The sequence below is a fragment of the Apostichopus japonicus genome, chromosome 18 (genome assembly GCF_037975245.1).
Source record: "Apostichopus japonicus isolate 1M-3 chromosome 18, ASM3797524v1, whole genome shotgun sequence".
Taxonomy (NCBI): Eukaryota; Metazoa; Echinodermata; class Holothuroidea; order Aspidochirotida; family Stichopodidae; genus Apostichopus; species Apostichopus japonicus.
In genome coordinates, this window is record NC_092578.1 from 6700406 (window position 1) to 6727953 (window position 27548).

At 38.7% G+C, this 27548-nt stretch overlaps 2 protein-coding genes across 2 annotated transcripts in view; both read left to right on the plus strand.

Moving 5' to 3' along the window:
• LOC139958973 (uncharacterized) overlaps positions 1-27281 on the plus strand; it is a 51620-nt gene extending 24339 nt beyond the window's left edge. Inside the window, exons 9-21 of the mRNA XM_071956437.1 lie at positions 16396-16648; positions 17357-17578; positions 18909-19133; positions 19864-19980; positions 20603-20725; positions 20995-21117; positions 22079-22198; positions 23210-23362; positions 23472-23630; positions 24049-24192; positions 25035-25154; positions 25665-25935; positions 26240-27281. Coding sequence (XP_071812538.1) covers positions 16396-16648; positions 17357-17578; positions 18909-19133; positions 19864-19980; positions 20603-20725; positions 20995-21117; positions 22079-22198; positions 23210-23362; positions 23472-23630; positions 24049-24192; positions 25035-25154; positions 25665-25933 — 2028 coding nt within the window. The 3' untranslated portion in view covers positions 25934-25935; positions 26240-27281. The remainder of the gene's footprint in view (positions 1-16395; positions 16649-17356; positions 17579-18908; positions 19134-19863; positions 19981-20602; positions 20726-20994; positions 21118-22078; positions 22199-23209; positions 23363-23471; positions 23631-24048; positions 24193-25034; positions 25155-25664; positions 25936-26239) is intronic.
• Positions 3192-12235, plus strand: LOC139959129 (integrin beta-like protein A). The gene is made up of 6 exons (XM_071956727.1): positions 3192-3329; positions 5903-6144; positions 7089-7267; positions 9315-9412; positions 11058-11326; positions 12070-12235. Exons 1-6 carry the CDS (start codon positions 3192-3194, stop codon positions 12233-12235), a joined length of 1092 nt encoding a protein of 363 aa, XP_071812828.1.
• Positions 27282-27548: the final 267 nt, after the last annotated feature.

The window sequence follows — 27548 nt, forward strand, 5'->3', positions numbered from 1 at the left end:
CTTGAGTCATTAATGCATGATATGTCGTGGATTTGCTATCATTAAAAGTTTTTGTTATTCTCAATGAACGCGTTGTCTTGGAAACCAAACAGTATTTGCGATATTCTGGTCTTACTTGTTTTCAGTTTTTTTTTTGTATTTATCATTAAGGGTGATAGCTTAGTTGAGTTGATACATACGCTATTTGTTAACTACATAGATATGCATATTGATACTTTCAAACAAGTTTTATGAACTAATTATGTAGCGTAATAGTTTAATTTGATAGAATAGACTAGAAAGTGTATTATTATGCACAAGTCATTGATTTGTAAGACAATAGAAGGTTTACAGTAGATTGGATCCGAATGAAATAAAGCGGTGCTTGGGACAAGATGGTGTTACTTCATATATAACGTGCATCTTTGTACTTTCTACATATATTAATACAACGAACCATTTTTTCTGGGTCAGCTTTGTTTCGGAGATCTGTTTTGCAGTGCAAAATTGATTCTGAGGTACTTATGCAACCCCGATCTCTCCCCCTCCACCCCCCCCCCCGTCTGTCGTTCTGTGAGTTATTGACTTTTGTTTGTGTTGGTATGTGGTCTTGACATATCAACATTCATACCATTCTCAAATAATGTATCAAGATAGCGCCATCTACTTTTCCCAGTTTGATTTGCCTGATATTTTGACAACTTTACCGCACTGAAGACAAATATTATTCAGAAGAACCACAAAAGACCTGTAGATTACAGTTCAATCAATAGAAAAATACAACAACAAAAAACCCCAGAAACAATGTGTACTTCAACAGCCATGGTTTCCCTACTAGCTATTATGCTGAACTGCTATACCCTTCTTCACGATGTTTTCGTATATAGGTCGCTGCATACCTTATATCTCTCGTGGCACTAAACTGAAGCTTGGAGCGTACATGCTCACTACTATAAGGATTCCACACGCGTTAACAAATTACACTAAGGTGGACTTCACAATTTTGAGTTGGAGCTCGAAAAGCATATATGAAGTGCATCAGCCGATACTCATATAGTACAGTAGCCTAACTTCTGGTGTCACATGTAACACGTGTTACCGTGTTACGAACACAAAGCAGTAACTACTGATGCACGGTTGTGGGACATGAACAGTATAGACCGGCAGCCCAGTGCACTTTGATCAAACGAACGAGGTACCAATATCTGAGTATTGGAACATTTGTGGAAAAACCCAGTATATCCAAAAGTGGATGTCTGCCGTGGTCGCTCTGCTGCATGTGGCCCCTGGGGCCGGTTAAAGGGGGCCCAAAAATGCACCTGATCAAACGAACGAGGTACCACTTGAAACCAATGTCAACTTAATGCATGAATGCCACATAGTACTGAATGGCCCATGCCAGACACATTTTCTGCTGCAAAGGGCCCGCCAGACGCCCAAGAAGGGCCCCTAAAAAAATGCATCTGATCAAACGAACGAGGTACCACTTGAAACCAATGTCAACTTAATGCATGAATGCCACAAAGTAACTGAATGGCCTATGCCAGACAAATTTTCTGCTGCTAAGGGCCCGCCAGACGCCCCCAAATATGGCCCAAATGCCCATTAGCGTAACATTGACCCAGATTAAATATGCAAGGTACCACTCAAAACCGGTTTGGAATGTTCGGGTTGATCTTACAGACTATGGAAATCATCATGCCAGACAAATTTTCTGCTACAAAGGGCCCGCCAGACGCCCCAAGAAGGGCCCAAAAATGCATCTGATCAAACGAACGAGGTACCACTTGAAACCAATGTCAACTTAATGCATGAATGCCTCAAAGTACTGAATGGCCCATGCCAGACAAATTTTCTGCTGCTAAGGGCCCGCCATACGCCCCCATTGTCGATTGTCAAATCCAAGTACCCCTCCCCCCCCCCTCTACCTTATTATGCTTATAACAATAGAATTTATTCTGATAAAAGCCTGTCAAAAACTTTGTTAATTCTGTGATGTCATTCTTAAAGTGAACAAGTATTTTAAAAACTATCTTACGCTCCATGGTTCAATCAATTACTGACGTATTCAATAAAATACTTCTAGCGTGGGTTGAGAGCAAACTTTTAACATATTAGGCTAGTGTTCAGATTTGAAAGGTCTCAAATTATGTTTGATTTTATACTGCCAAGGCGTGAACTAACCGCAATAAAACTGACCTTTCCATTTGTTTATTTGTATCCAGATATATAGCATGGTTTCGTTTGGTTGCCTTTTCTTTTTGATAGGAATTTCTTACTTTACACATAATGTCGTGTTGCGTTTATGAAATCGATAAGCCATGGATAGACTAGCCACCTATACCAAATGAATAAATAAAAAATAATCAAAAAAATTATTTTAAAAAAAATATGGAGTTTTGCATACGATTAAAGCATTATGTTAAGGTATATAAGGTAGAAGAGTTGTTTTAGAATTTAATAAAATCATAATAAGTATTCTCTATAATTTCAAATTATTTGGTGAAAATAATGCAGAGACTATATAGAACATGTCTTAGTTAGGGGCTGTGCCAAGGTTTGAAAATGAAGGCGTGTAACCGTGGAGTCGTTGAATTAGTGAGGTCTGCACTCAAGGATGTGCTGAATAACAAATTTTATTTTTTTCTTATTTGGGGGGGGGGGGGCGGGGGTACATACATATGTACCACCACAAAACTACAAAGGAGCTATAAGATCAACACAACAGAAATATTCCACTTTACACGAACGGTTGCGTCCAATGGGAATCATCAGTCGAAGGTAGGAATCGAACCCTGAACACACTGATTCTACTGGTGTGTGAATGCGTATAAATTGACTATAATGAAATATTAGGTCACATGATGATGGGGTGTAATTGGACAAATATCACCGCTGCTTATGTTACGTACATGGGTTGCAGCAACTATAAAAACATGTCCAAAAACATAAGACAGAGGTAGATTTGAGATTTACGATGATACGACAAAATATTAGAGAAAAGGGAAAATTTGATTCAGAAAAAAACTAACCTATATAACTGCTGAGGCGTAACACTTGTCCTGTATACTGAGCATGCTCAGACTGTTCTTTTTTAACTAAAAACCACCAACACCTGAAATACTGTTGATCTGTTTTCAGACTGACGGCGACCTCCAACTGGCGGAAATCTTCTGTATTTTGCCTCCATCATACAACCACCGATGTTAAAGATGGCGTTAAGTAGACTTTTAACGGTTATTTTGGGCCTCTGCTCCCTTGGCTTTGTGGACGGATCTCACTTCAGAGGGGGTGTGATTACTTGGAGACCCATCAGCAATTTGCCGGTCGCGCCTGGTACTTTTCCTTCGGTGGGTATATTTAAATATAATTTGGCTAATAAAGCAGTTCAAAGAAAAAATGCCTTTAATATTTCCCCACAGTGTAAATACTAGATACGATCATAACAATATATTTTTTTTATTATTCTATGAATCAGGGAGAGTGTTAATGTCACCAATTCATTATTATTTCAAAATGTAAACATGAAAACATTTAAAGCAGCTTTCTTGTCGTGTTTTTGTTGTTGGCGTATTTGGGTATTTTTATTTTTGTATTTGCGTTTGCGTTTGTATATTTGAGTTTGGGGTCTGCAACTTTTCCAAAGCTATCAATTTAGTATTGATTATGAAAGTAAATGAATAACGAACTGACTGGGTAATTTTTAGACAATGGAAAATAAATATGGAAAGTTGTTTCTCTCGTTTTGCAAATGAAAATTGCATTGATCGAACTTAGACTCCCCTCAATTATATTTATTGATTTTTTTGCACCAAGTTTAGTTGATAAGATTATATTCAAGTCGTTTCAATCCTTAACTTGTACAAAAAATGAAATAGTATAAAACTAAATTAACTTTGACGTCACATTTTGTAAGAAGATTTACTAAGCAAGCTTACATGACATACATTGCTATAGGATTTTTTTTTCGAACGAATTAAAGTATCCAATGATTATCAAACACAACTCAGAAAAACTGTTTTTAACCTATGGCCCATACAGCATTTCAGTTACAAATATTTTTGCCTATTTCATAAATACTCATTGTACTCTCATGATAAAGCAAGTATGTAAATGAACGAACGAAAGAACGTATCATCGAAAATTGTTAGAAACAATTGCTTTTAAGAAGAAAAAAACAGCGCAATGAGCAACAAACGAGCTCGATTTTGCGATCGACAGTGTCAAAGTGACGTAAGACACTTACATTATTAAATATATCGTTTCCATGGTAACTTCATCCTTCCATATAAACACGGAGCTATTACGTAAGAGTTCTATGTTGAAACACAAAAATCTAGGCTGAGGTGCAAACTCTAGGCGCACCCATGAAGCACCAAATCCACGGAACAGAAAATAAGACTAGTGTAAACATGACTGAGAAATCTGAAGAGTAAATATATGGTCAGGTTTACTTACTTTGCATTATTGAAACTGGCGTTCCTTACATGTTATTTATTACAACCAGCCACCGAGTGACCAATCTATGACATTATTCAATTTCACGTATAGATTCTGATATTCTGCCGCCTATAGACAATGATACTTTAGTGATAACCACACACATGCACAGGCGCGTAGCCAAGGGGCGACCGCCCCTCCCCCCCCCCCCTTTGAGCATTTTTTCTTTGGTATGTTTTTATGATATCGCTAGTAATTTCAAAACAGAAAATGCTTATTGATGCAACTTACAAGGCCTGGGAAGTGCCATTTCCAGCGATTTGGGAGGCATTTGCGGCCAAAATTTCTTGTGCGCTTCGCGCCAATTCATGGTGGCGCTACGCTTGGATAGTTTGCAGAGCCATATATACGGCTCTGATAGTTTGCCTACAGGTTCGCCCTTCCCTTGGCAAATTCCTGGCTACGCGCCTGCACATACATGCTTAAGGGAAGACTGATTCGGTAAAAAAAAGTGAAATAAACACTCAACTTTTCTTGAAAACTTAACATAGAACCTATACACACCAAATGTGCTGAATAGTAACGCAGGACTGAATGAAATGAATGGATGAAATGAAATTTGTAATATAGTTACAATTTAAATAAGTCGTATTAACTTTCTTTATGAACTATCACATGATAAATGTCTGATCACGAATTTGTTTACTACATAAGTCTTATTATTTAAAAACAAAAGTATAGTAAAATTCGAAATTTTGATTCTTTCTTTTAAGGGTAACATTTTTTTTTATTGAAGCAGGTGGTATATACTTCATCTAAACTATGTATGAACCGCTTTTTTAAGTAATTGTTTAGGTTGGACATGAATAATGCTTCGGTTGGATGAGGTGGGGATGAGGGAAACTGGATGGGAACATGGCAAATTTGGTGAGACTGCATGTGTCTCTGATGAGAAACAGTTGTACGTCACATACATGGTGACCGAGGCTGTAGGCTGGATTGATTCAATATAGCATTCCAGTAAAATGGTACATATCTCGAGAACTAAAAACACATTTATAGCACGTAATACTATACACTGTTTTCTGAAACAAATTCTCTTTTTTTTTTAATTCTCGCGAATGAATTTCTAAATTTCTGCTATACATGTTGATCATTTAGGAATTACAGATGGGCTATACATGTATAATGAACAGGTGAAGTGGGGGGGGGGGGGGTCTCTTGGCGGGGTCATATTGTATGGTCATAATCTGTTCACCAATAACTTACTGCGTTGGATAAATACGGAACTGAAGCAAATATATTTGCACTGTTATAGGTGTGGTACTTTGATCATTCTCACAGTTTACATTATGAACATGCACAGATATTGTATTCGCTGTGTATATATAGAACTATACTATTATTACCACCATTTTTCTCCAGACTCGCTATACAATTGTATATATTTTTTGGTCTGTATTTTGTTTGTTTTGGCTTTTAGGTAATCTTCAACTACCGAGTCGCGTTCAGGTCCTCTTTCAGCGCAGATCATGCCTGCGATAACAATACTGTTGCCTCCGGTGCGATTAATCCTGGTGAGGGCAGTCTAAGATGTGACAACGGTTGTACAGCTCTCAATGATAATTTTGATTACAGGTGTACGGATTTCAGTGTAGAAGCCGATTGGACGACTGGCTTAGGAGAATCTACATTTAACCCGGATACTAGCACATTTGAAGTCTTGTGAGTATATGAAATATATTATAATGTTCAATTGGAAACAACTGTGTGTTAATTCACTGTCCTGTTTATATATAGGGGCATGGCAATATATGTGGGTATATAAGGGACGGCACCTGGACCCTGTTCACAAAGTTAACGTGCATTCGATATGTATGAGCACAAGCCACACTGAAGAAAAACACATTCGTAAAACTTTACCATTTAATCAGCTGGGATATGTAAAGGGGAGGGAAAGGATTGGGGTGGGCGAGGAACACAGAATGACTTTTCAGGCCAGTATACTCTGGATTTTCTATGAGGCGGTGGGTTCACTAACTTGAGGTGTGAACCTATTTAACAGCGTCCTGCAGGGTAGAGGTCAATTTTTGAATTAATATAAGAATGCTTAAATACATAATTATGCTATATTTTGCAATCATATCAAACTTGTTTTAATTAAGTTCTTGTTGATGTCTATACCGAAACACGAAAGGTAATTCTAACCTGGAAAATGTGGATTTTTCAAATATTGCATACGGACATGCTTTTTGTACGACCATGTAGAAGCATTGTTGGTCCTCATGTATAGCTTCGCTTTTATAACGAACACCGATTATCAAGATGGAGAGATAATTTACGGTTTTTCTAGTAAAATACTGTATTTTCTGCTCTGTGTTTTCCATATACTTTATATCTATTATGAAAGAATGTGAAATGTCAAATATATTGTATTGGGCTTGTTGATATCATGCACAACCGAAGTTTCTCAGTGCAAATTTGATGTATTGCTTATTTGGCGTGCCATGCATGGGATCACGTTATTACACACATTCATGAACAGTTATGAATATATATATATATATATATATATATATATATATATATATATATATATATATATATATATATATATATATAAATATATATAGTATTATAACCACGTGAGTTGTCGTTTCATGTCGCAGCTACGAAGGGCGAAACTGGATCTCACTGGCTAATGGAGGCAACGGACGATGGGTCATCCGGTCAAGGGTGGATCTCAGACCGCGACCGGATAACGGGCGGATTAATTCTTCTCCGACAACCACAAACATGCCAATAGTTCGAATCCAACTAAACTGTCCCACCATATTTGTCATCCCAGGTTTGTGCTTTCCAAGTTCACTTAATTGCACCACTGTACTGCAGTAAAACTGTTTCTGATTGGTTTTCTCGTGTTTTTTTTCATAATTGCAAACCATGGGAGCCATGATTTATACGATGATGCTATATTGCACTATATATTTTCAATAAATGTTTTCGTATGTAAAAAACAAAGCAAAGTCAAACGTTTTGACAGATTCGGCATTCCTTAATTTTTCCTTTAATGTGTATCTGATGATTACATTTAGAAGAATAAAAGTGGAGAACTTTAACGATACTGTGAATCGCCGCGTATTCTCAACCATTGAAACAAAGAACAAAATTATGGACGGCAAGATAAATACTTCGTCTCTGCTTTCAACTGGGCAGTCGGGTGGGATATTAAATAATTTACTGGGAAAGAAATTTAAATTTGTACTCACGACCCGTCATGATCATTTACGGATAAGATATATAATATATATATATATATATATATATATATATTCTTATCATATATGAGGTTGACAAAAGGGGTGGGGGAAAATCCCCTCCACCTTCCTGCTGAGAGTAAGCAAACATCAGAGGTTTTGATAACCATTGTTACATATTTTTTTCCCACTGGTATTGCTAATCGCCCGACTTCAGGTTTTAAGGGCGCTAACTTTGCTAACACTTTGGCAAGAATAGAATTCTTAAGAAACCCCACTTCTTTATAGATCTCCTGTTGTGTTTTAACACAGCTGGTCCTAAGAATACCTCTCAGGGTCCCCAATAGTGTTTTATTTGCGTTGTTCTCATTCCTGGAGCTGTGGATAATGAAACTAGTTCTACTAACATAGCTTCAAGTGTTCCTTTGACACGTAATTTCTGTCCGGTTTTGACCGTGATCTAATCAAAGAGAAGGAATGAATTCCAACACCCACGTTTTATTGAGGCGCATTGTACTGTGGAAAGCTATATAAGGAGGTACTTTAAAAGAGAAAGTCGACCAGGAAAAACCTGGGCACGAAAACCAAACTACCGAACGACTGATCTGCTCTCAACCCCAGTCCCCTTGCATCGGGACTGTGAGTGTGTGATCATCGTCATCATCGTCATTTATATATATATATATATATATATATATATATATATATTTATATATATATAAATATATATATATATATATAAATATATATATATATATATATATATATATATATATAATATATATATATATATATATATATATATATATATATATATATATATATATATATATATATATATATATATATATATATATATATATATATATATTTATATATATATATATATATATAAAGTCTTGTTCGGACGTGGTAAATGACCCTACATAACACCAGTATTCGCTGTATATATATATATATATATATATATATATATATATATATATATATATATATATATATATATATATATATATACAGCGAATACTGGTGTTATGTAGGGTCATTTACCACGTCCGAACAAGACTTTCCTTAAAAGGAAATACCATAAATCCTGTGTGTGTGTGAATTCTGGTTACAAATATAATATATCATGAACTGAATAAGTACCGTCTAAGCATTGCTTTAAGATATTTTACCACTGTTTAAAACGTTAACATATTGGCGGAATGTTCCATCCTGTTTGGAAAGGGAAAACAAAAACAAGAACGTGAATTTGAAATGTTACTAGGAGTAACGTTGCGTCATGTTACGTTCCAAAATGGCGCCATCTTTACGATGATTTGTGTTTTTGGTAACCCAAGAATGTGCCCCAAAATGATCGAACTTCAAACGTAGGACTACACCATAAAAATCATCTAAATAAAATGTCTTGCTCGCGGTTTCACTTATCAATAATTATTACAACACTTATTGATTACTATATAGTCTCAACCACACTGTGTGTAGCATTCATACGTGTCAAATGGGTACTTGAATCAACCAACCTGCATATACCGATGAAAAGGTAAACAAAAATTGTACCTTTTTATATATTTTTTTTATTGCTTAACTGGGATTTGAATTAATTAATTTCATTCGCTTAATTAATTAATACAGTGACTGACCCTGACGGGGATACGGTCAGATGCAGATATGCTGTAGATACCAATGACGAGTGCGGGTCAATTTGTGGAAATCTTTCTATTCTTAACGAGGTTTGTGTACTGTTTTGAACGTCTCACGAATGGGCTGGTAAGGTGCGGGGATGGAGGGGGAGGGAGAGGTGGGAGGGAAGGGGTGAGGGGGATCAGTCCCCTGGACAGGGGTCAATGAGAGGAACCGGGGTAATATGGTATAGTCTACAGTATAAAGCATTTCATTTTCATAATATAATCGCTTAAGGAGAAATGAAGACTTCAAAATGTGGGCCCAGTGACATTTCTCTCCTGTGCCAAACCTGGTTCTGGACCCCCTGGTGTTTAGAACAAGTGTCAAAACTTGATAGTTAAATGAAACACAGAAGCATGCCGGAGATAATATCTTGGAAAAACAATAGCACAGGGAATTGTGAAATTATGTCTTATCTGCGGGGATTCGTAGATCTAACGAATTCCATTACGACTGTGGTACACACAAGTTTCTGTCTTGGACGAAAACCGTTTATATCACTCTAAAAGGATGTACGGATGGACGGATGGATGGGTTGAAGGATGAATTCTGGATAGATGGCAGGTGGACGGGTGGGTGGGTTGGTGGATGGATGTTTGGATGGATGGTGGATGGATAGGTAGGTTGGTGGCTGGATCGATGAATGGGTGGGTGGATAATGGATGGATAGATAGATAGATTGATTGATGTATGAATGGATGGATGGATGGACGGATGGATGGATGGAAGGATGAATTCCGGATAGACGGCGGGTGGACGGATGGGTGGGTTGGTGGATGGATGGATGAATGAATTCTGGATAGATGGCAAGTGGACGGGTGGACGAGTGGACGGGTGGGTGGGTGGACGGGTGGGTGGGTGGGTGGGTGGGTGGGTGGGTGCGTGGGTGGGTGGGTGGGTGGATGGATGGATGGTGGATGGATGGGTAGGTTGCTGATGGATCGATGAATGGGTGGGTGGATAATGGATGGATAGATAGATGGATTGATTGATGAATGAATGGATGGATGGATGGATAGACGGATGGATGGGTGGAAGGATGAATTCTGGATAGATGGACGGGTGGACGGGTGGACGGGTGGACGGGTGGAAGGGTGGACGGGTGGACGGGTGGACGGGTGGACGGGTGGACGGGTGGACGGGTGGACGGGTGGACGGGTGGACGGGTGGACGGGTGGACGGGTGGACGGGTGGACGGGTGGACGGGTGGACGGGTGGACGGGTGGACGGGTGGACGGGTGGACGGGTGGACGAGCGGACGAGTAGGTGGGTTGGTGGATGGATGAATGGATGGATGGTGGATGGATGGGAAGGTCGGTGGCTGGACCGATGAATGGGTGGGTGGATACTGGATGAATAGATAGATGGATTAATTGATGTATGAATCAGTGGATGGATGGACGGATGGATGGGTGGAAGGATGAATTCTGGATAGACCGCGGGTGGACGGGTGTGTGGATTGGTGGATGGATGGATGAATGAATGGATGAATGTATGGATGGTGGATGGATGGGTGGGTCGGTGGCTGGATCGATGAATGGGTGGGTGGATAATGGATGGAAAGATAGATGGATTGATTAATGTATGAATGGATGGATGATTGAACGTTTGATTGATAGATTGATTGATCTTCTTTCACAATCTGTTCACTATAGTTTGCGTTATATATTTACCTTTGACTGGCATTCACAGGACACGTGTATCTTAACCTGGACACCGACTGAGATAGGCTTGTTTGGAGCAGCGTTCCAGATTGAAGATTTCATCAATCCTTCAAGTACAACACCTTTGAGTAGCATTCCTTTGCAGTTTCTGTTCGAAGTATTCTTAGGTGACGGTTCTTGTGCGGAAGCACCCACCTTCGACCCCGTCGTACTACCGGGAGAATCTTGCATTGCTGTTCCCACTGGCAGTACGTTTACGACTCGTATTGAAGCCGTTGTTTCTAACCCAACCAGAAGGTATATATACATGCATTTATTTTATGATTAATTGGCCTGCCATAGACATTCAACTTTATAAGCTTATCTGTATACTTGTCATATGTTTTGGTAAAGGTAATAGCGATATCCATGGCTATAAAACAAAATGTTTACTTTGGTGTTCACTTTAGTATGATATCCAGATCTCGATACTGCTATTTCCCTTTACAGTAAGTACAATTCGTGATATGTCTATGTGTAGTTGGTATTCACTGTAAAGAATAGGGAAAGCTTCTTTACATATCAAAGAGGATAAAGGTGTCTTCTCCTCGGTCCATCACAATGTTGAGGCGAATATTATCTTGGAATGTTCCTTTAATAAAAGTTATTGTTTATTTTTTATGCTATTCTTTTATTCCCTTTCCATTGTTGCCTTTTTGTCTTTTCCTTTTTGGAAACCACACACATGTGGAGGGAACAAAAATCTGTGTTGTAATTTGTTCATTATAGATTCCCTGTTATTGATAACTTTAATGTCTTGTGGACTGCTCCTTTAAGGCAAAACTACTGACCATTTCTACTCTTTTCTTCTATCTATATTTTTTTTCTCGTTTTTTTTTCTTCTTGTTTTTCTCTCTTTTGTTTCTTCTGAAAAAGCTTGATTTTGCATTAAAATTTTTACTTTTTCCCCTTATAGGGAACAAACAATGTTTGAGGTATCTTTATTTTAAAAATGTTCATAGTTGTGTATCTGTAATTAATATGTTTCTATACTTTAACAGTATCGTTGCGATCAATACTGTTTCTCCACTGGGTGTAACCACCTCTTCCGTTCAACAAGTCCCAGGTTCTGATCTTGCCTACTTCATTGACGTCACGTTTACATCAAATGACGTCATGCAAATGCAACAGATCTTTTGTTTTGTGGCAGAAGACAATGGAGGGTAAATGAATCACGCTTTTTATCTTCTGTTGTTTTTTTTTCTCTCTTTCTTTGTTTCATCATAACTGAATATAAATTTTGAAGGCAATTTCATACGGAAGCGTAGAAGGGACATTGCATTGACGAGTTACCAACTTGACAAAACGACAATTATCTGCAAATTGACGAGTTGACGAGATGGTAACGTGACAAAATTCAGAAAATTGACGTTTTGACGAGATAACGGATCTCGTCAATGCATCAATTTTCTGCAAATTGACGACTTGCACACTTACTACCATCTCGACAAGATGACAAAATTCGGAAAATTGACGTTTTGACGAGATAACGGATCTCGTCAATGCATCAATTTTCTGAATTTTGTCATCTTGTCGAGATGGTATACGTAGTAAGTGTGCAACTCGTCAATTTGCAGAAAATTGATGCATTGACGAGATTCGTTATCTCGTCAAAACGTCAATTTTCTGAATTTTGGACTTTATTCATCTGTTTTATCAGGAAGGGAAATAAAGCAGTGCGCTCCGCGCGCAGTGCTCACATTTTGTTGTCTTGGGCTTCGGGCAAAAAAATAGAAAAATCGAGCGTAGGGTTCATGCGGCCCCTTCCTTCATCATAATCATTCCATGTGGTCCTCCTCCGCAAAAGGTTGGACAACCCTGCTCTATGTACATTCATAACTTGGCCGACATGTGTTTTGCCATCTCGCGAAGGTGTCAGTTCTGAGGTGAATCGTGGGGCATTGATTTGTATTCCTTAAAAGAGGGCGGGGGATGGGGGGGGGGAGGGGTGACATTGTATAACTGACAAAAGGCTATTCCAGAGGGTTTAATTATTAATGATAAATTCCCCGAAAACTTCAAGACAACAGAGAATTGACATTTGAAACTAACCAAACTGAAAGCCTCCAAAGTTTTTAACAATTCGCACATGGTCACAGATTCACTCTGTCCAGACGGCCCAAATTATTTCTAGAGCCTCTATCGCTGAGTCCTGCCCCCAGAAAAGAACCTTTAAAGCCATTGCAAAATAACAATATTTCAGACCGTTTACCATTTCAGACCATTTACCTAAATAAATGTAGGGTCACCAAACATGTTGTAGTGTGATTTACAACGGAGCGTTAGAGAATTCAAGCGATTTACTAAGTAAATAACTAAGAGCTTGATTGATAGGCTTAGTCGCATTAACTCCTAATCTGTGATTATGTCAATGAGTGGATCGAAACAATACAAGTCTTAATCAGTGTAAGAAATTTGGTCTGGTAAAACCAGCCTTATTTTGAACACCATATACAGCTTTCGCAAATAGGTATCTGTACAATATGTAGCATATATTGGTACAGAGTGAATCTTGTTACTGCTAAACAATTCTGGAGCTTGTTGTAAAATTTTAAAATGTCATTTTCTCTCAACTTGTAAATCAGATATGAATATGCTTTGGTGAAGTGTTGCCATTGTATTTTTCGGATTATCTATCATTAATATGGAGAGAAAAAAAACCTGGAGAATTATTGAGTGTCATGGATGGTCGGATGGGTGTAATGGGGGTTGGGAAAGGGCATCCGCCTCTTACTTGAGACTCATTTGAATTGTTAATCTTCAAAACATGTACCAGTAGAAAACAAGAATATTCAAGAATTTTGAAATTAAATTCACCCAGTTGGGACAATTTTTTCTATAGAGTTGTTTTATGTCCAGCTTCAGAGCACTCGTATTGTCAGTACGAGCAGTATGAATATCATGTTTCTATCAGATCAAGGATAGGAACTGTTTGTACTGTCAATACCAGTGCTTTGAAGCATGATATTGGAGTACAGTTTAGAGAGGTATTAGCATTAGGAAATGTTCCCAACTGGCTGTTCAACATGTGTAGCGTTTGTTTGTATCTGTCATGGATTCATTAACATGGACTCTTTAATTTCATCTCTGTGTATACGTTTAACGTTAGCGGATCGTTTAATTGATCTAAGAGGCATCTTTCTCAAAAGCAAATTGTGGATGGAAGGTGATCATATAATTTCAATTAATGACATTTTCCCAAACTGTTCGTTTCTCAGACTCACGAGTGAGCAGAGATGTATTTTCCTAGTCACCGCAAGTAAGTGTGTGATTTATTATTCTGGTCAATGCTGACTCCATCGTTTCCCATGAATACATAATATGGAAGCATCCATTGGGGGGGGGGGGGTTGATGTACATTTTTAATTCAATTTAATTCTTTGTTAAAATATAAGTTTTCGACAATGAAATCCTTATTTGAAATCAATCTTAAACAAATAATCAAACTATAATAACTAACAATGTAATGTGATTTAATGATCGAAAATATTTATCAAAATCAACTAAATGATATCTGCTTTAACGATATATTTGCAATAAAGCATTATGGTGTATTACCGCCACGTCTTGTTACAAATGTTTTTCATGTAGACTATTGACATTGCCATTAACATTTCCACGAGATTCATTTACAAATTAATCTGTGCATTTTTTTTTTTTTTTTTTGTGGCTTAATGTTTGCATTTCATGATTATCAACAGCGGAGCCACCGGTCCCAGTGTCTCTAACTGTTGACAGTGATAACGTGTTAACCATTGAAGTTGATAAACAGGTAGGTAGCGATTTTCTAACATTCATCAAGGTACGCCCTTTCGCAACCTCCCGTCGTTGGTTTTACAGGTCGGGTCCCTGGGCCAGAGAATCATTGATTGCACCAAACGGTCAGAGAGAAACCAAAATCTCATTTTACCTATATAGAATGAGCACTGTGGCGGTAGAATCGCCCTAGCATGATGAGGCCTGTAGTAGATTAACAATTTTACCAACTGAATGTACGGGTACCAATTTGATTCCTCCATGACCACGACACATTGTTTCTGACATTGCACGTAGATGTCTTTTGACTTGGAAATTTCGACTTGGACTTTGTTCTCCTATTAGACCTGTAAAATCAATCACTGGGTTAACTTTATTTGGTATACCAACCTGTCAAGAACAAAACCGAGACTAGACATGCCGCCCTCGTTGACTAACAGAGGCTGGTGTCACTATATAGATCCAACATATAGGCTATATGATTCCATTTCTTCATTGAGGGATATAGATTATAGTTTTTCATGTGTTTATCATCCCTGTATCGCTGACCATCCCTGCAACTGTCTATAAAACAATTTCAAATATCTCTAGCTAATGTGCCTTTTGAAACTAAAGATATATACCCAGTGGCGTGAACAGAATTGCATAGGTATAGGGGGGGGGGCAAGCAAGTTCCACATTTTCTCCGACTGATTAACACAGGGGGCTGAACTTTTGTGGAATACCCAGAGGCTACTAGATAGTAGGCCGATCTTTTATCGCTAGCCGGACTGAAATTATTTCGCGGGCCGGATTTGACCTGCGGGTCGCCTATCCTATTATCGTCTTCGTATAGACAGCCTGTCACTTTGAGACGCGATTCAATTCTTAATGTGTGTTGTGTTGTACTTTACAGACTTTAGTCGTTATGTTTGAAACAATGTATTTCACTTCTAATAACACTTTGTAGCGACGTAGTCTTATCAATTCTGTATGTATTGATTCAATATATCACCTCCAAAGATGACTGACGTGTGTGGGATGTTGCCTTGCGGGGCCTAATCTGAAGTAACATAAATACAAAAGATAATTGTATTTCATGGCTTAAAGTCTGTTGTGTAATACGAAACTGATGATATAACAGCACATGGGCAGATCCAAGTGCGGGTGGGTAGGACCAGTCCCCTCTTCCGACAGTTTCGGCCACTAATTATTAAATGCAATAAATTTCTTAAAACTTGGAACACGGTAAAAAAAAAACAAGCTTGGAAGCTTTGCAGTTGGGGAATTCCTTACCTTTTAGGGATGTTTTATATGCACCGCTATATTACGGTGGTCATATGTCTCTCGGGTGCCCTCCTCCCAGAAATCCTGGATTTCAAAGTTTTAAATCCAGAACTTAGGACGGGGATGGGTGCGTGCATGGGTGGCGAAAGAGTAGTCCCTGTGGCGTGTCGCGATTATGGCGCACGTGTAGTTAATGCACCACCAATATATGCTTTGAAATGTGTTTAAATTTCACAAAATGCCACTGTTAAAAAAAAATCATTTGATATTATTTATAATTATATATATATCATTTTTTATACAAGGTTACGACGCCAGGGTCTCAAAAGCTCATCTCCATTATGTCTGCTACTACTGGACAGGAGGTCTTCTCCGTCGATACGTCCATTGATGCAACAGTCAGTGCGGATGGTAACGCCATCTTGGTCCAACTGCCTGCTGCCCTTCCATCAGATACATTCCGTGCGAATTTAAGGAGAGGCGTCTTCGAGTCCAACGATTTTTGTGGTGTCGAGAACGAGCCTGTGATTGCGCCCATCGTTGTGGGAACACCTATGGGTAAGATGACGAGTTTATAGTAAAATGATGACGGTTATGATGCGGCGGCGGCTGCTGCTGATGGTGATATTGATGACGTTGACAATGAGGTTGACGATGACCATGATGCTGACAGTGACGGATGACAATGGCGATGACGTTGACAATGATATTGACGATGACAACAGCGATGGCGTTGTCTATGACGATTTGATGACGATGACGACGACGTGACGACGACGAAAATGATATTGACGACGTTGACGTTGACGAAAACGATGACGATGACATTGAGGTTAACGATGACCATAACGTTGACCTTGACGATGACGATTGCGATGACGTTGACAATGATATTGACGATGACAAACAACGATGGCGTTGTCGATGAAGATTTGATGACGATGACGACGACGACGTTCAAGGATTGCTGGTTCGATTCCTGCCTAGTCTATTACGTTGTGTCCTTCGGCAAGATGCTTTATCTCACTTGCCTCTCTCCACCCAGTGTTTAAATGGGTACCTGTGAGGTAACTTGTCATTAGGCGCATTATATAACTGCTGCCGACTGGAGGAATTGTCTCTGGGACAGGTTATCATTGACTAGGGGTAGTATACCATCTGTAAGGCGCTTTGAGACCTATCGCTGGTATAAAGCGCTATATAAAAAGCAAATATTATTATTATTATGATCCTGTTCTAATACTCCTACTTTGTTATCTTTTGTAGTTGGAGGAGACTGCCCAATGAATATCAACGTAATACTTACCAATAACGAGAACGTGGGTTTCGTCAGCTGGACTGTACCGAGCCCGCCGGTCGGTAGCCGACAGTTAGCAGGCCCTGTGGTGACCCAAGGGTTTTACCCAGCAGGCACTAATAACACGATTCGATACATTTATCAAAATGCAACCAGCGATTACGAATTTTGTGAATTTAACGTAACAGTTGGTAAGTGTTGCAACAAAACGTTTGAGATTCACATTAATGTAAGATTATTGCCGTTTTTTTCTGGTAAATTAGTGGATATGATTCTCTCCTGCCTGATAAATTCAATCAAACATTGTCGTTCAATAGATTGAAATGTCAAGAAAATTCTAAATTTACCGATAGCTAATTGCATGAAGTCAATCTGAGTAATTTGCGAGAATATGATAATATGATCAATATTCCTGATGGACTCAAATGAAGAAATTTCGAGAAAAAACAAGCAAAAAAACCCCATGCACCAAAACACCGCAAACAACTGCTTAAAACTGGCATGGTTCAGTTTGAAACATGTTTTGATCTGAACATCGTCCAACTTCGTCATATCTTAAATAATAATGTTAATTCGTCTGTCTCGTGACGTTGTGTGACGTCGTGTGACGTCACACCTGTGCGTAAGATTGTTTTAAGAGGGTGAAATGCATATGAAAATATTTTCTACCAGTAGCTTTCACATAGGAATTAAAATTGACCTTATTAATAGTGGCAGGATAAATTAAAAGAAGTTTAAATGTTAAGATACAGTTCGAATAAATACCCATGAGTCTCATTGACAAGCAACTTGTAACGTTTATTTTGGAACACTTCTGGACATACCAGAACGCTCTCCCCGTCGACAAAAGAAATTCGAAGACCATCAGAACTTTTAAAGCTGCTTTAAAGACTCATTTATTTAAGAAATCGTTTTTATAATTGTTTTGTTGTTCAGCGCCATTGAGTGTTTTTACAGTAATGTGCGCTTTACCAAGTGTTTCCACCTTAACCTTAACCACTAAATAACTTGAACTGGCGTAGTGACGTTCATTATCTATAGTTTCGATAACTATAACCTATTCCTTTAAATATTCCCCTGCGGTTATACCTACTGAAGCTATTAACAGAAGATATTAACATATAGACATATTAACACTCAAACCGCCTGGATGTAAAGGTGACTGGAGTTAAAAGTGGATCTGGTTATAAGAAAGAAGTGTTCAGTTCCTGTTAAACATTATCACTATAGCAACTCATATGAATGTCGTATATGCAGGTAATAACTTTCACACCCGCATCTCTATCCAGTTGACGACCATACCCCATGAATTACTTTGTTATATACACCAGGTACGTTATATTCACACATTCTTTGTCAATAATTTTACTCAGTCAAAGAAACAAACAGATTGAACATTTCTGGTATAAGTACAATACATCGACCGTCACTTTAATTCGACTTTCTGATATCAATTTCATTGCGCAGATGTAAATGAATATTCATTAATTTTCGGAAAATTCAATCACTTTCATAAAACAGGACCAAACCCACACCCATGCCCAGAAAACATGGTGGTCAGATCTCTCCGTGGAACTGGTGGCGCAATCGTCACGTGGGCTGAACCAGTATCACGTGACCGTATCATAAGTGCCCCGGTACCCTCTGGATCATTCTTGACTCCAGGGATCACGTGTGTCTCATACGCCTTCAACAGCACCCTTGGATTTGTGGACTCATGTACCTTTGATGTTGAGGTTGTTGAAGGTATATCTGTAATTATTGATTCTTTTTAGTAATTTACATTTAGTCACATGGCATTTGGTTACGTCATTACTTGAAGACAACAACTGAGGTGATGCGAGAAGGTTTATTTAAAAATGCGAAAAGGGGGGCTTTCCTCAAGGGTATCGAGGATTGGCTCAGCTTGGAGTATCTCTCTCACTGTCTAAGAGGTCTACACAACTACGGCGATATCATACAGGAACACTAACTGCCGTATTTCGATGAAGGAAAGTAGAGAAGTGATCGTTAAGTTGAAAACTGAAAGAAAGTTAAACGGAGATATTTACAGATATCTTAACGTTCTTGTTTTGGGTTTTTTTTTATATCTAAAATTAAAAAAGGGCTTATTTCCTATTTTGACCACGTGCAAATATGGTTTTTGAATTAAAATGCATGGAAGCATACGAATATTATTTAAGACATTATACAAACTACAATATACCGAGATATAATATGCAGATAAAATGGCAGTATGTCATGAAAACTGAGAATTGAAGCCCAGTGTTTAAATATGGTTACACTTTTACACTGTATCACTTTCATACTATATGCAATATCTAAGTCGTCTAAACTGTGCTTTTTAAAATTTTGCAAGATATTATACCTTTTTTTTTAATTTAACTAATCTCTCGTTTTGGTAAAGTTGATTATTGAAATTATTGAAATTCTTGTGTTTTTGTGTTTTTGATTTATTTATATTTACCATTTTCAGTATCTCCTTGTGATGACGAACCCTGTGATAACGATGGCATATGCATTGCAACTGGTGTAGACGCCTTCCAGTGTATCTGTGAGACACAGTGCTATATTGGACCAGCTTGTGAAATAGGTAAATGTTAAATTCATGTCAATGGTGCAACACGACTGTCATAAAATAAATGCGCAAGAATGTTTGCGTTATGGACTTATATAATGTAAATCTGTACTTCTAATAAGGAACCTACAGAATATTTTGGAGTTGCCCGTAAAATGTTAATATATACGAGCCAGGGGTAATGGGGGAGGGGAGGGATATGGGGAAGGGAGGGGTTAGGGGAGGTGAGAAGGTTCTGTATACGTTTCGAATATAGCTTAAACCTATAGTTGAGTTGTCGGTACATTTAGCTTCAGTATGTGGCACCATTTTGCACTTTTTATGGCAGATCATACATCATAGTGCATTTTCCGAAAGGGAGGGGAACGCCACATCCATTTGCAGTTAACCTCCACTAAGGTTCCACCTAACACTCCAACATGACACGTTCTCTAATGAACTACGAAGGAAGTGGCATAACACACACACGATCAGGTCAATAATTTGAAACTACATCAAAGCTATAGTGAAACGGAGAACCAGAGGAGACCGCCAACTCCATGCACCTATAGTCACGCCCTTAGTCATGAATATTCATATATATTTGCATAGTACTTTCATTATATTGTACTCAGATTTATATTTGTTTCTTGTATAGATATCCATGCCTGTGTTAGTGATCCATGTATGAACGGCGGTACCTGTGAACTGGTAGGCGGATCTTGTTCAGTTTATTACTGCGAATGTCCACCTTGCTATACAGGACCAACTTGTGAAACCGGTAAGTAGAACTCAAAGTAACTAGATCAAAACTATGTAAGAGAAAAGGGAACACAGAAAACACGGAAATATATATATATATATATATATATATATATATATATATATATATATATATATATATATTATATGTATATGTAACGTTAAAGTATCCTAAAAACGTATATTTCTGCAGCAGCATGCATCTCCATGCGACTATATCTCTTCGATGGAACAAGGATGTCACTTCTATTTTTTGATTTCAGTTATTTTTTTCGTTTGTAATTTCAGCCATCGACCCGTGTGCAAACAGCCTCTGCAAGAATGGTTCCGAGTGTGTTCCAAAGGAAGGATCGTGTGAAAGCTACACATGTGAATGTGAAGACTGTGTCTTTGGAGCTTTCTGCGAATTTGGTAATTATAGGCTTACTTAACATGTATAGTTTTAATCTGTATTTGACAATCACACCACCCTCAAACCACCCCCCTTCAACCCCCCCCCCCCTCGACAGCTTTGAAAGTCATGCCTGGACAGGGTTGCAACCACCGTCTTTTGTACTGGGGTGGCTATGATGTAGAGCCGTCCAGGGGGTCTACGGGGAGGCTTCTCCGAGTAGTGGGATACGTGGTGGGGTCTACGGGGAGGGTGAACGTGATATGCCCCTCCCCCGAAGCATACGTGGTTATACTCCAGTGCCTGAATATTCCATCGAGGCGGTTAAATCTATCACCATAAACTTATTTACACACTACTGTTCTATACTTACTTTTCTTCCTATACCGTCTCTTCTCTCTACTCTGGTGACGATGTTCACAGAGGGGGGGGGGGGGGAGTCTGGTGACGATGTTCATAGAGGGGGGAGGGGAGGGGTCAAAGGTATATACCCAAAAAAAGCTGCAAGTTCTCAACATGGGCGTCGAGGGTAGGATTGTCCCCTTGAATTGACAAATATGTCACCGGGTTTCCACTTTGAAATCTTCATTGAACCTTATGTATTATTTGAGATACTGACGATACACCATTCTTTATCCCATATTTCATTGGGCCTTCTAATAGCACCCTGGCCCGGGCTGTAGCTCGCTGGTTCCCCTTTCCTCTCGTCAAGCCTGATTCTCGGTGTGCAAAGGTCGTAAGATATATAGTCGGCAGGCTCAGAATATACTCATTGAAGAGATACAACCAAATGAATAGCAGGTCCATTATTTTGGCATGGAGCCAATTCAATCAAGGGTTTATATACCGTTGAACAATGTCCGAGTACACTGAATAGCCAAACGCAGACAAGTGATATACTGTACGTGTACGCAATTAGTACAGAATATCAAACTGTTACAAAACTGAATATCATTTTGTTTTGTTTTGTTACTATTCCAGAGGTACCCAATCCGTGCCAATTTGATCCGTGCGAAAACGGATTCACTTGTGCTATGAATTCTGATAACTGCTATGGGTACATTTGCCTATCGGATAAACCAGACCCATCCTGTGCATCAGGTGAGGAAATTATGCATACAATTATGGGACTCATCATTTTATGCAGTAATCCAATCAACAACTTCGCCTATTGTGCGCCTGTGATGCGCCTATGGTGCGCCTATGGTGCGCATATGGTGCGCCTATAGTGCGCCTATGGTGCGCCTATAGTGCGCGTGTACTTATGGTGCGCCTATGGTGCGCCCATAATGCCATACGTTCTGATATCGATCTATGTCGTATTAATTGGCGTATGTCAGTTTCTCGTGCTCTGACTGTACATAAGCGTCATGTGTAAGAGAAATCGACATCTATATACGATGTCCCAAAAAATGACATTTTCTCGTGTCCTCATTGGTTCATTCAAATTCTAAGGCTCCGATTTGAAGAAATCGGCATATGTCGAATTAAATTGAGGTTTATCAGTTTCACGCGATCTAATTGGAGGGTTTTGTCACATTTTAACTCTTAACACTCATGAATGAAGGAAACTGGCATATATGAAAGAAATCGACTTTTTGCGGACCAAACTGGTCCATACATTAAAGGTATGACGTCATGTGCTTGTACCTGAAGGAGAGGCCTTGTCGTGACACGTGTATAAAATAGACCGTGACAGCAGATCAGTTTATAAGATCATACGAGGAATTTTCCTTTTTCACATACGAATTTCTTAATCGGCTTAAATCACCTTCAACTCTCCCAATTGTTTACACCATCATCAGTATAGTTAACTTATCTTCTTCAATATCCATGCATCTAAAAACAGAATGATGATGCCTGAAATCACTCCCCCAGAAAGCACTTCATCAGTCCCATTTAGGACGATATCTCAACAATGGTTATATTATAACTTTTCAGGCCGATGTAGTACACTACTCTAGTTGTATGTATTGTACCTAATACAGTTTCTATTGAAGGTAAGGCTGCATTACAGGAATTACTGTAGGGGTTTAATTGTACATATTTGAAATAACTGGTTTTTCTCTTCCCTGATCACTGCCTTTTTTCCTTTCCGTGTTTCCTTCCCAGGTGGAATCGAAATCCCGGTCACAGACAAATGTTTGAGTTCTCCTTGTAAGAACTTTGGAGTTTGTATCCCGACGAAATCGTGGGGAGAAGAGGGAGGCTTTACCTGCATCTGCGCTGAAGGTTATGGAGGCTACCTTTGTGATGAAGAAATAGGTAGGTTGTCGTCGAATTCTGCCAAAAATATATAAAGATATATATATATATAGTAGCAAGTATACGCATACGTCAACCATTTTATATCTGCTATATCTGTTCTTTGTAGAAGACAACCCAGACATTCAGAGTTGCTCCAATACCACCTGCTTGAACAACGCCACCTGTTTTAATAGTTACACCTCCTTCCATGGTGAAGACGTGCAGTGTGAGCACACCTGTGTATGTGAAGATGGTTACTGGGGACCTGATTGCGCTAAACCAGCTGGTAAGCATACAGTATAAGATTAAGCAAGCAAAAGTTCCAAGTACGATATATGTCAAGTATAAACTTTAAGATATAGGGCTACATGCAAGACAATCAAGTGTATGTGTAAGTGTGTATGTATGTGGTTGTCTGTCGGTAATGGTAGATGATGCTTAGCCCCCCACCACCCCCCACCACCCCCAACCCCCCCCCCCCACCGCAGGGTTCCCTCTAGTTGCTGCCTTATTTTACCCGTAGGTCAACCCTACCTCACACAAGGTCACGATCTAGTATCCATGGTCGAACTCTCTCCCGTACATGACTATACTATACCGGCAAGCTCGCTATCGTGAACTTGCGAAATAAATTTTACTTTAAACGCAAATGATCTCGTTTTTACTTTTGAGCTTTCTTTTTCTAACTTCTTCTTCTTTACTAGGAAAGTACAACCCATGTGCTACCTATGATGAACCTTGTTTGAATGGAGGTATTTGCAGGGACATTTTCATCAGTCCCAGGAATGACCAAAACTTAGTCTGCGATTGCGCCGCTGGATATGGAGGACATAGATGCGAAATTGAAAGTAAGTTGATAAAATAACGCCAAAATGTGTTCCATGGTAGTATACTTTAGCTAGATAAGTAGAATGCAGTATACGTTTGTCCATGCACCCATGAAAAATAGCGCCAAAATGTGTTTCATGGTAGTATACTTTAGCTAGATATGTAGAATCAGGGAGTTGTTCCATAACAACTCCCTGGTAGAATGCAGTGTATACGTGTGTCCATGCTCACATGAAAGGGTAATACTCACTTGGTTCAAAATTGCCTTTCAGTCAAAAATATCAGAAATCCGTGGAAACAAAAAACTCTTACATTTACTTTATTAATCGAGAGTTCCGACACAAGCAAATTATGGTAATAGATCTAAGATGGATTGACGGCATTGCCATATCTATGTTTGAATATAAGATACCATGTATGTGCAAAATGATCCACACATTCCATAAAAACTTAAATATAATCTAAACAATTTAAAACATAATGACGGAAAGTTGTGGGAAACAATTTAGAGTTTTGTGTGTTTAACATGTCACACTTTGACTGTCTGCTAAAAAAATGACGTGTGAATCTGAATGTAATTTATAATTCTGTCTCCTCAAATTCTGTGTTGACAAAATATCTTAAAAAGCGGTTTTGGTATCTCAGTTTTCTCCCTAAATAAGACCTGTCCGAGTAAACATGAAGCATGTACCACAATATTATTTAGTATAATTACTTATTGTTCAAGAACTGTGGGGTGGGGGTGGGGAATGACATGATATGTGGGGTTTGTGGATCAATCTTCGTCCCCCACCCCCACCCCACCTCCCGCTTTATCTTTATCATCCATTTAAATAGCTGTTGCTTTTTTTTCCTTAAATAGTGGACGATCGCTGCGCCAGTCAGCCTTGTATGAACGATGGAACTTGTACACGATTCGGAACATTCTTCAAATGTACATGCGCTTCAGGTTTCTATGGACTGACTTGCGAAGATCAATTCGGTAAGAAAACTCTAAACTGACGTGGTTTCAGTTACAGACTGAGAGAGGTAGATAAACAGCTCAATTAGTAGGGTAATTGTAACAACCTTTCTACCGTGTCCCTATATACCTCGCGCTCGTCTGTTTAATGTCTGCAAAAATGTATTTATCCAACAGTGTATCATATCTCGTTGTGAAGTACCTGCCCCATCCGCCCCCCCCCCCTCCCTCACACACACACACACACACCATCACCACTTCGGAATCCATACTTGTGTTGCCTATTGATCGATGTGGAGTTACCTTCCTGAAATGTTTCTTGCAGCTTGGCAGTCAGAAATTATATCAAAATGGACCATTTTGAGCCATATCGATCACCTTGGTATACAGTGTTAATTATGGAACGATAATTCTACAAAACTGTGTTAATTGTGTCATACCAATTTTTGTTTTATTCGAATAGGGCAGCAACGTCATGAGACTGCAATTATAATTTATGACTTAATCTTTCTGATAATTCATCTCCCATAGTTGACGAAACCCCTCCTCTTGTGTTGAACTGCCCCACCCCCATTATCGTGACCAGTGACGTTCCGGTGGCGGTACCATGGTTTATGCCTACCGTATTGGACTTCGATAGCAGCGTTCCAGTGAGAATGGTCTCTGCCAATGCCTCCCCCGGGGCAGTCTACAACCCTGGCCATTTCCAATCTGTTGAGCTTGTCTTTGCAGACATTGATGGGAACGAAGCCACATGCGAGTTTTGGATTTATGTGGAGCCAATTACACTCCCATTTTAAAGGTACGATACTCTCCCATTTTCCTTCTCCTCCACTCACCCACTCTCCCACTTTCCCACTCTCCCCCACTCCTCATATAAACTATGTGGTGACAATATGACGAAATGCACATAAGGAGCCTTCTGACGGAAAGGAAATAAGGGATGCATGAGATTAATATCTACCGCGATTTGCTAATGTACCCTACGTCTCCATGACTACGTCACCATGACTACATCACCATGACTACGTAATATACTACGTCAGTCATGGAAAGCGATATTTTACTAGAATATAATTCCTTTTTTGCTTTACTTTTTCTTTCAGGATCATGATCTCGCCGTGGCTTAAAGCCCTACTGCAGAAGTTGACCCCCTCAACCTATATTTTTTTATTCTTCTTATATATACTCAGAAATGTTGTTGTTTTACATATACCAAATTGTTTTTGGCAAGTATTGCCTTAAAATTGCTTACAAATATGATACGAAGCAAAAGTATGTTTGATCAAACAAACAAAAATTCTTTTACTTTTCCCTTTCGAAATTACTCCCTCAACGAGGAAATGAATCGATTTGTGATCGATGTTTTCGGAAAAATGTAGTAAGATGAAAACATTTAAAACAAATGAGCATACATAGTAATTGTGATCCTATTTGGCATGTACTCGGTCTAGATAGTGACTAATAGCTTAATTGCGTTTATGTCATAATAACGCTCTACCTGGCGAATCTCTCACGGAATCATGGATAAGTCATGTTAATGACTATAATTATGAAAGCAACTATACTTTCAATGAGAATATACATAGTAATATAGTGACCATATTTGCCATGCATTTGCCATAAATCTCTCACGGAATCATGGATAATCCATGTTGTTACAACATTTTAAATAATTTCTTAATAATTCCCATACTTTTTATTTCCACATTTATAGATATTATAATACCTCATTTGGTATGCACTGGTCTATTTAGTAACTATAACGCTTGAGAGAGCTATTCATAGAGACGCAACCACTTGAGTCATTAATGCATGATATGTCGTGGATCTGCTATCATTAAAAGTTGTTATTCTCAATGAACGCGTTGTCTTGGAAACCAAATAGTATTTGCGATATTCTGGTCTTACTTGTTAAAGTTTTTTTGTATTTATCATTAAGGGTGATAGCTTATAGTTGATACATACGCCATTTGTTAATTACATAGATATGCATATTGATACTTTCAAACAAGATTTATGAACTAATATGTAGCGTAATAGTTTAATTTGATAGAATAGACTAGAAAGTGTATTATTATGCACAAGTCATTGATTTGTAAGACAATAGAAGGTTTACAGTAGATTGGATCCGAATGAAATAAAGCGGTGCTTGGGACAAGATGGTGTTACTTCATATATAACGTGCATCTTTGTACTTTCTACATATCTTAATACAACGAACCATTTTTTCTGGGTCAGCTTTGTTTCAGAGATCTGTTTTGCAGTGCAAAATTGATTCTGAGGTACTTATGCAACCCCGATCTCTCCCCCTCCACCCCCCCCCCCGTCTGTCGTTCTGTAAGTTATTGACTTTTGTTTGTGTTGGTATGTGGTCTTGACATATCAACATTCATACCATTCTCAAATAATGTA